The 14,360-nt window shown below is 41.7% G+C and overlaps 1 protein-coding gene across 4 annotated transcripts in view; it reads right to left on the reverse strand.

The window, feature by feature from the left end:
- Window positions 1–1,605: 1,605 nt before the first annotated feature.
- neurl1aa (neuralized E3 ubiquitin protein ligase 1Aa) overlaps window positions 1,606–14,360 on the reverse strand; it is a 63,522-nt gene continuing 50,767 nt past the window's right edge. For 2 of the 4 annotated variants that reach the window (XM_023797908.2, XM_023797917.2), the window contains exons 4-7: window positions 13,488–14,168; window positions 6,821–6,967; window positions 6,291–6,524; window positions 1,606–1,887 (exon numbers count right to left, since the gene is read on the reverse strand). In XM_023797908.2, coding sequence (XP_023653676.2) covers window positions 1,781–1,887; window positions 6,291–6,524; window positions 6,821–6,967; window positions 13,488–14,168 — 1,169 coding nt within the window. In that variant the 3' untranslated portion in view covers window positions 1,606–1,780. Of the gene's footprint in view, window positions 6,525–6,820; window positions 6,968–13,487; window positions 14,169–14,360 lie in introns of all 4 variants that reach the window. The other 2 variants (XM_023797927.2, XM_023797933.2) reach the window with 1 other exon arrangement.

Below are 14,360 nucleotides of genomic sequence, written 5' to 3' on the forward strand. Positions count from 1 at the left end.
TTGTCATGTTTTGTAGCCTTTATTTTCTACAAAGTGGTAGCGCTGGGGTGGGGGTGGGGGTAGAGGTCGGCGCTAAGCTTAGAAAGCCAAAAGGAAATTATGTAAGAGGTCTGTTATTGATTCGGAGTGTTGTCTGCCAGATTATTAGTATTTTTTCTTTATTTCTTTATTTTTTTTAATAGCAGTCTCCCCAGAATGGATATTTGGCAGATAACATTTAAATACATGGCCATGAACAGAAATGTTCCTGCAATGTTAATAAACCGTGTCTTATGTTAGACCATTTAAAAAGGGAGACTTTTTTAATGCCTGGGTTTAGTTTGCACGAAAGTAAACAGTGCGTTACAAAACATGCTATAGTAGTACTCGCTGATCCATACTCCCGTGACCACAGGGACGCTATTTAATCTGTTGCCAACAAGATACAGCACATAACCACTAGGTGGTAGTCAATGACCTGAAGTCAACAATTGCAGCAGATTTTTTAAGTTTAGAGAATATTTGGGGTGCATTTTGAAGCATGTTTAAAGCGGTTTTATTTAATGATGAATTAGAATGTTATTAGTCGTTAAATTTACTCCTCTTTCTATTGCTGTCCGTACAGCCCACCAAATTGTCTACGCTCTAGCCATTGACGAAAATTAACCGTTTATCATGAGACGTAGGTAAAGTATTGGTCTGAAGATTTCACACCGCGCTGTGCTGTGCCTGGTGACACGGTGGCTCTGGGGACAGTACTCACCACTCCATCCTGTGTGTGTCAGGTCTGCGTGTTCGACCCGTGCTCTGGGAAATTCTGGCTTCCTCCCGCAGTTGAAAGGCAGTTAAGTTAATTCGTATCTCTAAATTGCCCACAGTGTACAACAGACTGGCATCCCATTTGGCCTGTCTTAATCTAGGTTCCCAGGACAGTCTCCAGCGCACCATGTACTCGGTACTCAGTCGGAAGATAGATGTGGTGTTTGTAGATGCATATAGTTTTCAGGATTAAGAAGTGAATCATTTTATATCGATATTGAACACTTTAAAAACAAATGCATATACTGATTTTTATGGATTGTTATTCTTTTAATAAATGTGAGTGGAAAGAGAAATACTGAGAAATATTTTAGTAGTGCTGTCTTGTTTTATTTTTAACAGAAAAATTGTCATGCTTGTGTTACGCATGTAGCTATAAATGAAATGGAATTGGTGCAAGTCAGAAGCTTGCTCTGCTTATTAAAGCTTTTTCAAAGTTGGTTTTGAAAATGATGTCATATAAGTATAAAAATGTACCATCAAACTTTATAAATACAATCATACGACATCATTAATATGTTGCAATTCATATCCCTCCATATTATACAATGGTAGCCTATTAAGTAATTTATAATAACTGTCAACAAAATAATTTGTCTGTGTAGGCCTACAGAGTTTTACTGGCATAGTATTAAGTTACCATTCTGTTTTAAATATAATTTTACATGGGCTATTTGTTTTTGGATAATCGTTAAACATATTACTGTGTGCATGTTAATAATTATGAACAAACATGGCAGACATTCAATTTCTGCTACATCAGTGGAAGTTCCAAGCGTGGCAGAGCATAAAAATCACGATAGAGAATTATAGCAGAAACACATCTGGAAATTTTATTGACAGTCACAATCATCTGACTCACATAGTGAACAAAAAATACAGATTGACCAACTAGTTTTAAATAAACACAAGTTTACCGATAATTTCATTATTTGAGTCACAATACAAATTCAATGTTAACGTCTTCACTTCAGCCTGACTTTCATTTTTTAGGATAAAAACATCCTGTGTCTTGCCCTCCTCTCAAATGCAGGTTTGGGAGTGATTGGATTTTCCTGTTTTTGTCCTGTTGCTCCCTGATTGAGTCCACTATAACAGAGAGAGCGAGCGAGCATGAGGACATGAAAGAATAAATGGGAATCTGTCAAGCGCTCAATGTTTTCCTGCAGCGCGGGGGCTTTACGCATCTACTGTGGAGTGTCTGCACTTTTCATTGGGTCCATAGGAAAGGACATGCGCTAATGGTGCAGTATACGAAAGCTCAGAAATTAGTCTCACAATATCACAGAAGTAAAGATTACCGAAGGATCGACATCAGCGTATAATGAAATAATGACCTTTTACTGAATTTCCGTAAAAAACGACACCTTCATTTTGTGTCCTTTTGCAAAATAAAGTTGTGTTATGTTGCAGAGCTCTTTTATTTTGTCCAAAAAAACACAGGGCATTTTGAGGTTAATGCTGCAAGAGCACTTATGGAGATCAGATGTGCAATTTTACTTGGGGTTTTTGGGAACTTGGGAACTCAAAGGAAGCCAGCAGATCTCCTGCTGAGTTAAGCTTCCATGTACCTGGAAGGTCAGTGGATGACACCTCAAATTGGAATAGTAATTAAAGAGTCATTGCCAAAATAAGCAAAAAGCTACCTGGCTCATATGGCCATTAAGGACAACCATTTCCCTCCCATGCTTCTGCAAGCTGGTCAAAGTCGTAATTGCTTTAAATGATTTATTCACTGATTTTGATTGTCAGTTTGATGTTAAGAACCTTAAATTCAGTGCATACCCTTCTGAACAGTACCACAGTGAGAAACATCTAACAATTGCAAAATAAATTTATGTATTTTATAGAAAGGAAGTTTAATATATCATTACTGACAAATTTGGTCAAAAACTTCTGAATATAAAATTACTCTTAAAACTGTATGATACAATTCCAGCTACCAAGGGAACATCTTGTTTAATAATTCGTAATGTACAATCTGGATTTCAATAAAGTGACATTAAGCATTATAGGAATTCAATGTTTCTACATAAACACTATAAAAATGGGTGGATTAAAAGTATAATGTTTTAGGAAAGTCTGTTCCAGACGGTTTTTGAAAATGCACCAATAATTAACTTTTGTCCTTCACAACAATTGCAATATTTTATCAAAGCAAGACTGTAACTGGATGGAAAATGAAACTGATAATAAAAATCCTGCATTTATGCTTTGCTGTTTGCACTATCCAATCAGAAAAGTATACTTGAAATGTACATTTATAAATGTACACTTAAGTATATCTTTAACAGTACTTGTTGCAGTTGTTATATATACAGTCTGTGTCAGCAGTTAGACTATTAGTTTATAGCTTGAATGAACTGTGCTGGAATTCAATGTATAGTTATAGCCTAGGCAAGCTTTCTTAAATTATATACAAACTTAAAACAAATGGAAATACATATTGCTATCATACTGTACCTATTTATTATGGATTGATTTTTCTAAAATAACATAAATTAACATTTTGTCATGAACAAACACTTCAAGCAAAAGCATGTACCTTTAAACATACAACATATGAAAATGTACACTCCTCGGTGAGACGAAACAGGCCAAAACCAAATCACACATTAAGCTTCAGCCCATTTTTTTTGCCCAGGAGCGTATGTGGGTGAATTTTACCATATAGCTCAAATGGAAACACATAAAAAAACACTTTAGCAGCAAAAATTCAAGCCTCAACGCTTACCTGTACATTTAACGTAATTCATCCAGGTATCCCAAATAGTCTGCACTAAGTAATCTTGAGAGAGTTCATTTCAGGGGTTACGGTTTCTGTAGAGGCATCCAAAGAGCTTGTGTTTTGTATGAAGTGATTCTTTTTAATAAGAATATTGCTTGTTTTGCAACTGCACTTGTTACAGAAAGACGGCAAATGACATTTAAACATATGCTCTATAGCTATTTTTTCAACATTACAGGTATAGTAAAGGAAGTAACCTAAATAAAGGAAAGGAGCAGAATGTATGCCACTCTGATTTAGCCTACATGAATGTTTCCTTGGTAATAAGCTACAGCAGAAATCGCATCTTTTCTGAATGTGTTAAACTTTTATGATGCAATTTCCTGTGCTTTTCACCACGATTTCTTTAATATTATGCTAAGAGAGATGTTTTTTCCACACAGTTCTCCTACTGAAAGAAAGGTGTAAGTTGAAGGAAAAAGCCAGTCTTGTCATGTGTTAGTTTGCTCAAAAAAGCCTAAAGTAAATGGATTGTATTTATAACATGTAATTTGACTGAGATAAACTACGCAGAATACTCTCGTTGTGACAAGCAATTCACCAAAACAAGAAATCACCTACCTTTGAAAAATGACAGCGAATCGTCTTTCTGTTCCAGATTTTGACAGTTCTATGTAATAACTGACTGCAGCTGACACATTGCTGCCTGTATGCTAGCACATATTATATATATTTATATATATATATATATATGTGTGTGTGTGTGTATACATACATACATACACATATGCACACACACACACACACATATATATATATATAGTTTTTTATACTATGAAAAGCAACTGACACTATGACACTAATGGTTACTTCATTGTCCCTTGTTGAAGTAATGCTGCCCAAGGCAAAAATAAAAAATGCATTGTATCTATCCAATTTTGTGAGTATTTAAAATACCCTCTGAGACACGGCATTCAAAGGGCTTATTATATCATTAATGTGTGAAACCAGGGATGCAACACAAAGCCGCTCTTTAGATAAAAAAAATGTTACACAGGCTGCCAACACCGTCCATAAAGGAATAGCGAATGTGTCATTCTGTATATATGTATCTATTAGAACAATGTTTCCCAATCCAGTCCGCAGGGACCCACAGCCGGTCCACGTTTTTGCTCCCTCCCACCTCCCTGCCAGACAGTCCCTGTTTTTGCTCCCTCACAGGGAAGCAAAAACGTGGCTTATCTGTGAGAAACACTGGGTTAGAAGATTATTAGCACATTAAAAAGGATCCTGTGTCAGTTACTGCACAACCCCTCTGCTCTCTCGAGCTGTTCAGTTCTTGGTGTGCAGTCTTTATACTGGATCGTGACATTTTTGGTATTTGCAAGGGCTCATTAATAAAAAAGTTAAAAAATGAAATTTACAAACAATCAAACCCTGGTTTGACAAAATGGCCTCTTCCATTACTTAAGGCTTGAGGCTGCCTGGTATGGCTCCTATCTCCCATCACTGCCATGCTCATGAATACATTCCCTGTAAATGAAGCACACAGGTTTGACTACCATTTGAGTAGGATATCACTAGATTTATACTAATCAGCTTAATACCCGTGTTTCACAGTGTAGCGGGTCATCGCAGGAGGCTTCGTCCATTTTCGTTTTAGTGACTCCAGTGAAGTGCTTTTTTGTTGGTTGTTTGTTGTTGGCTTTGTTGTTGGTAGCAAAGCACTTTGTCCCTTTACGTTTACAAATAGTCTCCAAAAAGGTGCCCAGAAGCACAGAGTACATGGGGACTGCAACCTGCAATTACATTCTGTATAGCTACATATTCGTACCAATTGATGACTGGACACATCTCCTCTGTAATGGCGGAGAGGGCAGCAGTGTCTTCCACGTGATACATCGAACACTATAGAATAAGTGACCAACTGAGCATGTGACCATCACAGCACTATGCACTACAGCTCTTTGCAGGTATGGACTAACTTGATGACACGGCACCAAGAAGCAGAACACAGAAAGAAACACCCTCCCATTATTATTTGCTATGCACAACAAACTGCTTAAGTAACACATTAGGATATCGTGTCAATTCCGTTTAAAAAGTGACGCACCTGCAGAATGTCTGGAGCTCAGTACCACTGACAGAATTCCTGCTTAGGCAGGTTTCTGTAGATCGTTTTCCATTCTCACCATCATGTTTCATCTCCCCCAAGCACAGACAGAAGTTGTGCCGAAAGTTGGGGATTATTTTGAAATCTTTTTCTTCATATCTACCACAGGGGTGTTTTAATTGTACTTGTATGGATTCGGAAGAAAAGTCACACATCATAATATATATATATATATTCTATCCTCCCTCCTCCATTCTAAGAAATATAGAACGTGTAGAAAATACCTTATTTCCATTTTAGAGAGACTCACACCGCAGCGTAAACTACGCGGGCGCTAAGGAGACAGCCTTCTCTATTGTTGGATTTGATTGTTGCGCGTCTTTGAAACTTCCTGAATCACTAATGAAGGTACACTTTGTTTTCAGAGGAGGAACGAAACTCCCGATTACTGCCAAAGCTTTACACAGGCTTGCGTAAAAATTCAATGGACTGCGGTGTGCCGGCAGATCTCACGTCAAAAGCCCTCCGTGGAGACGTACCGTGGTGCACCAAAGTAATATTTCCCTGAACATGTAATAGTTCCCTCTTCACTTCGTGTATATTGTGCCAGTATAGTCAGGTGACCCCAGCGCCCCAGCCGGGCTTACGTACTGCGGTAAGTCTTTATAATGTCCTTAATGGTTCTCCTACATATGGGACAGCAGGCGTTGGCCATTTTCTTTAGCTTGAGCCCGCAGGTGTAGCAGAGACACATATGCCCACAGGCGTAAATCACCGTGTCGACCATGTTCTCGTAGCAGATGGAGCACTCGTCACTCCAGGACCCAGAGCCTGATGGGAAGGTGGGAGACTTCGGGAGACTGATAGGTGAGCTTGGAGTCGTTCCTAGGAGCGTGAGAAAAGGCACGGGGATGTGGTGATTCAAGCAGCTCGAAGAAACGGCTAAACAATGCACATTAGGAGACGCTTTGTTATCGGACAAATGGACTATCGCTTTAGATGTAATCCAGGTGAGAGAAGCATGACAGCTACTGCTAAGGTGGTATAAGTAGGAAAAGAGGGAAAATAAAATTGCAAACTTTGCTAGCAGCTGCACATTCATCTGTTTGGACATTCATCTGTTTGCACATTCATCTGCCTGCACATTCCTTCCACAAGCTGCTATCTGCTCGAGCACTGACCTCCAGCGGAGCCGCAGAATGCTCCAGGGCAGCTGCTGTTCAGGGTGAGCTCTGAGCTGCCGCCGCACAAGCCGGTGGGGCTGTTCGGGATGGACGAAGGGGAGCTTGGGGCAGATGGGCCTCGCGGATCTGCTAGGTGGGTCGAGCCTGGAAATACGGATCAAACCAATAAAAACAAAAATACTAATAAAAAAAAATTCTTCTTAAAGCCAAAATCTCTGACCACAAATCAGTACAGATATAATCTATTTAATGTTAAACCACAACTGTTTCCAATTAGGGTGTCATGAAGGACACCAGTGAATTTTTTTTCTCGTTCCAGTAAGATTCTGGATAGAGGGCCGAGAAAACGTCACCGCTTGGGATGTGAGTCAAATGTAAACACAGATGAAAGATAAACAAGACAAAAGCTAAGGCATCTTTCCAAAGGGAGTTTCTTATTGCTTTAATATATACAGAACGTATATGGGTAAGAGCTTCAAAGCAGCAGGATTTCCACTGAAAATTTATGAAGATCCTAAAGAATTTTTATGGTATGTATACGTTCAGACATCAGTGAAGGGCCTTGCCATGCTTCTGGCGAGGTGGTACTATTATACAGCAAATGTGGTGCATAGAATACAATACAAATACAAATACAAATACAAATGCATATAGGAATATATGTGTGTGTGTATTTATACATACATACACATATGAGAAATCATATTGTCTTAGCCAATAGTTACATTCACTGGAACACAAAACAGTCACAGATGTTGTTTACCGTCATTAAGAAGATGTTTATTACTTTACAAACACTTATGAAATATTATGTGGGTAATTATGTCTTCGGAATTAAAAATGACAGGCAGCTGAAAACTGCACACATTTGGAGTACATTAGCAGGCGCTGAATGTATTAAATATCCTTAAGATGTACTGGATATCACAGACCACCCTAAAAAAGATAGAAACGTATCCTCTTTCTATCAGTTTGGAAACAGAATGTAGAAGCAACTGGTCTGTCTTACATAGTTTAGGCTTGAAGTGAATCTTATCTACGGCAAGTCCGGACAGGTTCAACACGAGCAACTGACACAATGGTGTGTTGAACACTGATAGAATCAATGCTGACATTTAACAGCTGGAATGCAACTTGTCTTATAATTTCCACTGCAATTAGATCAATCAAGATGCCACACAACCATAGGTATAGATATAAATTCACATGAAAGTACAAATTCCTTAAAAAAAATAATTACATCATTTGGCAACCAGTAGTCCAGTGGTTATGAACAAAAAACATTGCACTAAAAGTTAGATGCAAAATCCCAGCTTTAAATACACGGGGAAAGGAGGAATATAGATCCAACCACTATTCTTAACATAATCTGAGGTTATTGGCGATTTAAAGGAATTTCACAATGAGGGACCTACTTCTTCACTACCGCTAAATCAGGTCAGTGTGCTGTAGCAGCATTTACAGAACCAGCCTGTCGTTTATGGAACTAGCTTGGAGTCTAATCTGAAGCCTGCTGGGGATGCTGGAGTTCTGTTTTTTTAATTGCTCCAAAACCAAAGTTATGGTCTCTGCTGGGTAGTCTGTTATTAGTCAGGGGGCGGTGTCTGTCGTCTGGCTGGACCCCTGTCAAGGCAGCATGCCGCCACAGCACACCCCCAACAGGTCCTGCATGTCATTCCTCATGCAGAAGAATCTGTGGCCTGACAGTTCAAACACACCCTCGGCACAGACATGCTGCAGTAAACCCTGGCATGGCTGTCTGCTTCCGGAAGGTTCCCTTACTTCACTCAGAGATTAAAAACAAGTGCAAAGATCTGTGACTCACCCCCCCACCCAAATAAAAATGTAAATATTAGATAAAATGCCCCCTCCTGAATCATACCACTGAAGTAGCAGCGACAATAAAGTTGTGTCATTACTGCACGCGGCTCGCTGCGGTGATCTGATACTGTAACCCAGCCTGGGGGTATAAAACACAGTGCCAGCCCCCCCGCACAGACACACACAGATGTAGACATTCCTGTACACACCCATGCATATTCAGCTCTCCTTAACATGGTGGAACCATTTCAGGGACTATGAATCATCACTCTAAATATGCCTCCATGCCATTCTGAGGCTGGAATTAAGCGATATGATGAATACATAGGATTAAAACCAAAAAAAGACTCTTCGAAGAGTTCCGGTGTAGCCAGGTAAGGTACCAAGGTCCCAGGTCTGCTGCAGACTGCAGTAGATTTCTCTGTACTTTGCACTGTCTATTCTGCTCTCTGTTATCAGAAGCTCTCCAGCCCCTGAAGCGGCAGAACATCCCCATACCATTATTCGGCCACCATGCCGTACCGTAGGGATAACGTTCCTGAGATAACGCTTAGTATTAGCATCGCTCCACACATAGCACTTAGCGTTCAGCCAAAAAGTGCAATTTCAGTCCAATCAGATCGTGAAAAATCTACTGGCCTCAGGGTCGACCACATGCTTTTTCGCAAACACTAGCTGAGAGCTCATATGTCCGACAATGGCTTTCTTTCTGCCTCCTTCCAATACAGTTCAGATTTATGAAGGGGCCAGGCTATTGGTATTCCATAGGAAGCATTCCCACCTCTGCTATGGAAGACCAGGGCCTTTAATGCTACAATAGGCCACTTGATGGCCACCATACCAACTTCTCTCCTTATACAAATACACAATCATCCAGATACTTAAGACAGGCTGTCATATTGTCTCCCTTTCTCAACAAATATACACACAAACACACACATACATATATATATCTTATCCGTATATATATATCTTATATGTGTATTTTTTTTTGTTTACATCCTTCCCTAAGTGGTGATTTCCAGCAACCTTATCTCATAGTTCCTTCTAACATGCCTTACTCTCATACGGACTGCAGGCCTACACAGAGACAGGCGTATTTAATCTGAAACCACATGAAAGACGTAAACATAACACAGGTGAGCCCCTTTGAAATATTTATGCCGACTTTTGAGGATGATTCATTAGATTCTTGAGCTGCGTCCCAGTAAATGGAGTGGAAAGCTGCTCTTACTTGTTTTAATTGAAATTATGTAGGAAACTTTTCCCTCCTCCTCCTCCCCTCCACTTGTCAACATTATATTTTTAATATACTGGTCTTTTTTTGTTGTAAGACAGGAAAACCTAATGATTTCCATTTTGTGTCACTATACAACACAGGGGGGATTTTTCAGAGGTACTGTAAATCTTTAGCTAATTTGAATAATTGCAACAAAAAAAATAACTCTTTGTTATATTTGTATGTTAGCATTGTTCATCCTGTTTTGGACACATAGTTCATCTCTCCACCTTTGATGGTGCCTCTAATACTAATGTGGCTGTTGAGAGCACAGATTCCACCCAGTAATTAAGCCACTCTGATGGGCTGTACACGACGAAAAAGGTCTGCAGGAAAGACATCGAGCCCAGTCGTGCAGACTGCTCACATTTTGGCAGCTTTCAAAGTATTTCGCTCCCACATGCTTACATATTCCTCTGAATCATATTTACTGAAGTACAGTCCTGCATTCTTCCAATTAAAAGCGCACCCCTCCCCCCCTCCCCACCCACTCGGCAGAACTCAGGATTTACAGACTCCATTAAGAGGTGGAAGGGCACGATTGATTTGGCTGTCCGTGTGCGTTCTGAAACTGTGCAGACCGGATCATTTGGCTTTTTTTAAAATGAAAACCTCTAAAAATACGATATGCAGAGCAGGAACTTGCGTCACACGCAGCTAATTAAAAGCAGTGGGGGGAGAAAAAAAGGACGGAGAGACGTGAGTCAGTCTTAGCTAGTCACGGCTTCTCGCTTTGTGGCATCGACGCACTGAGGGGGCAACGAGAGACGTCATGGTGGCGAGGGAGAGACCGCTAGGGAGACAGCGATGTTGGCGGGCGGGACAAATCCGAGACTGCCAGCAGGAGGAACATTAAGACTCCGAATGGATGTGGGAGGTGAGGTGTTCGGTTGAGCGTGAACGGAATGACATTTTAATGGAATACATAATGCACTCGGAGAGGTGCGCATAACGACATCCACGCCGCTCCAGAACCTCCCCGCCCACCACCATCTTCAAACCAACCCCCCCCCCCCACACACATAAACTTCAAGCACATTCTCTGAAGAAACTTCTCAACCTCTGTTTCAAAGACACAAGATTAAAGCTGCAATCACCCGCAGCAGAGACCTAATGGAACATACTGCTGCACGGGTCCTACAAACCTCAATAATAGCGAAGCTGCCAACTCTACTGTTGACATAAAGACTCGGATCGGAGCCCAATGAATGAAAGGCAGGTTATGAGAGCTGCACAGCTGTCCTTCTTTTATTTACCATTTCCAACAGTAACCTCCCATTCTCAGTTTTTCCTCGTTCCATATGTTACGCTTAAGGTCATTTATCATGCATGGCTCTGGCTGGGAGTGCCAACGTTCAGCCGCGACGTTCAACGTAAGTCTAGCCGAGCGCTAGGAGAACCTCAGCGGAGCTGGAATCAATCAGGCCCCAGCGCCCAAAGCACTCCATCTTTTGCAGTGTGTCCAGCTGGCTCCCTCCTGCTTAGCTCTGCGCCTTCGTTTGCTTCACCGTTTGCTGATTTTGCCCTATGCGGTGATTACACACGGTGGCTACACGGCTGCCTGCGTGGGTGAGAGGCCTGAAACCACACTCGTTAAGTAGTCATTTATTTAACCCACTCAAAGAGTGAGACAGGGAAAAGAGGTTAGTCTATAAGTCTATAAGATACTCTACTGTAGGTATCACAGGAAGGTGGCCTGAATTGAATGAAAAGATGCTCTAGACTGTGGACTAGCCGTAGACGCCGAAGAAGTGCCCTGGAGGGAGCAGTTTATACTAAATTACTCATGGCACTGGAACAAATGATTGGCACATTTATTATTTATAAATCTACAATCGAACTTTCCTTTTTCACATCTATCGTAGATGTTGCATCTTGCTAGAGTCGCGTCTATTTAAATTTAGCAAGGATCCCCTGTTTAGATCCAATAAAACATGCCAAGTACTTTCCCCAGCTGTTATTCTGAAAACATGCACACTTTCTGCTCCAGTGAAATATTCACGTTTGCTTATGGAATATCAAGTAAACATCGAGGCAAAATGCCAACAGGCGAAAGTATATTCAATTCTACTAATTACCTGTCATGGGCTTGCAGTTATCTCCAGATCCGATGTTACCATGTCGGCTGTCATCTGACAATAATAATACTGCAGTCATTTGGAAACAGAGCACCATGACTAGGCTTGTCAGAGTCTTTATAAAATGATCTGAAATGCCAGCATCGAAAGGTACTCGAATGGATGTGCTAGACAGGGGTATTCCCGTACTTAACTAAGGGTACTGAACCATGCCATAGTTGGCGTGTTTGAAACATGAAGTGGATATTGCAAGTAATGTATTCAAAGAGCACTTATCAGAAGCCTGGCAGGAACACGACGGCTACAGCAGCCCTGTCATTCTCCTCCGTCTTCCTGAAATGCCCAGCGACTGGACCAAAATCCACTGTAGACGTTAAAGAGCCAAACTTTGATTGTTGTCACTTCTAAGAAGCTGACGTCCCTTAGTTATCTCGGATGTTTGAAGGTCTGAGTCTCTGGAGTGCAGCATTCATGGTACCTCCTGGTTCTTCTGACGTCTAGGTGCCACGGTAGCTCAGTGAGTGGTACTATTGTGTTTGCGGGGCCCTTCTCTGAGTACTCTGGTTTCTTCCCACAGTCTCGAAATCACCCTTAGTTTTTGACAGTATGCGTGTGAATCTGTGCCCTGTGATGGACTGGCATCCTATCAAGGGAGTCCCCAACTTCCTGACACAGGCTCCAGGGTAACTGCAACCCTGTGCTGAATGAGAAGTTATGGAAAATGGATGGCTGGATGAAGACATTATGCTCAACTGGAGCATTGATTCTAACAGAGAACTATTTATATTACACATGATCTATGTCTTCATATAAGTTAACCGTTTACCACTAATCATTGTGACATTGTGATCATGTCTGAGCTTGGTGGCTATGTGGTGGCTATTTTACTGGTAATGTTCCTCCTGCTGGTAATATGTCACTTCCTCCCATTATACTTTAATTTTTCCACAGCTGCAGTGAACTGCTGAAAGACCAGCTAGTAATATAGAAGCTTCATACTTGAGGAACTGCAGTGTAGATGCAGTGCTTTAAATAGGGGTGTGGAATGAGCAAGATAACCAGCACGGTATTATTCGGCATTAGAGCAAACATTCTTATTTATTCAAGGAAAAATATGAAATAAACATCATAAATATGAATCTTATGTAACTAAATCTCGGCCTCTGCAACTCTGCACTTCCAAAAAGGAGACTAAAACACAGCAAAATGGACCAACGTGAAACGTGAGGAAAAGACGTGTCTTTCATTAATTATCAATCCGTCATTGGTCAAAGCACAGAAATCAAGAAGATTCCTGTCCACCCACATCATCCATCACCTCTCAGACTCATGCTTATGTACACATATACCTATGCCTATACCTATATATAGGGAGATTCAGGTTGTACTTACCCAATCTGAGACAGAAAATTCAGCGTGATTGATGGTTTTATATACATTAATCGAAAATGATTAGCTAAAGTAGAGTTGATCCACAGGGACTTACCCAGTATCTTTAACTGTGTAACTGCTCCATGTAAACCGAAGAACATCCATAGAGGTCGGGAGTTGTCCACGCACACCTGCATGCCCGCGTTAGTGCCGTTGTGGCTTAGAATGACCTCCCCTTCTGGGTTGACTAAGAACCCCAAGATGTCGCTGCTCTGCAATGGTGACGGTACCCTGCAGACGGCCCAGAACTCCTTCCGGTCCACGAGGGATTCTGGGTTGTAGGGCAGGTCGCTGGGCCGCAGGACGCTGGGGTCACAGGAGGTCACCCCATAGGAGAGCGACCCTGAGCGGGCTGGGCTGGATTTGGTGACCTTGATGAAGATGGTCTCCCCGGTTCGCAGCGGCCGACTGGTGAACACCAGCGTCCTTTCCTCGCGGGCGTGCTCCGAGCGGGCCACCGTCTGCTCGTCCAGCGTCTTGATATGGGCGCCGTGCAGCTGATGGAAGTGGATGTCACTGTCCAGGTGCGGAGGCAGCAGGTGACACTGCTGAGAGTTGAGTGAGTTCTGCGGGATGGGGCAGGCGGTGGATGCAAGGTGCAGGTGTTCCTCCTGAAGGTTGAGGTCGCAGAGGCTGACAGAGAGCCGTGACTCATCTGCCTCCCTCCGCAAGGAGGACCTGCGTACCGTGGTGAAGGAACGTGGGCGTAGACAGTCTGGAGGCACTATTTCACTGTCTATGGGAGAGAGACATGATTTCATGAAGCATGACTTCACTGTCTTGGGGAAAGATGCAATATCATGTGACACTACTTCACTCTCAGTGGGAGACAAAATATCATGTGACATGATTTTACCACCTATGGGAGAGATGTTTTCCATATGATACCACTTCTGCCTCTCTGGGAAGCTCGTATCATGTGATATGC

The sequence above is a fragment of the Paramormyrops kingsleyae genome, chromosome 20 (assembly GCF_048594095.1).
Source record: "Paramormyrops kingsleyae isolate MSU_618 chromosome 20, PKINGS_0.4, whole genome shotgun sequence".
NCBI lineage: Eukaryota > Metazoa > Chordata > Actinopteri > Osteoglossiformes > Mormyridae > Paramormyrops > Paramormyrops kingsleyae.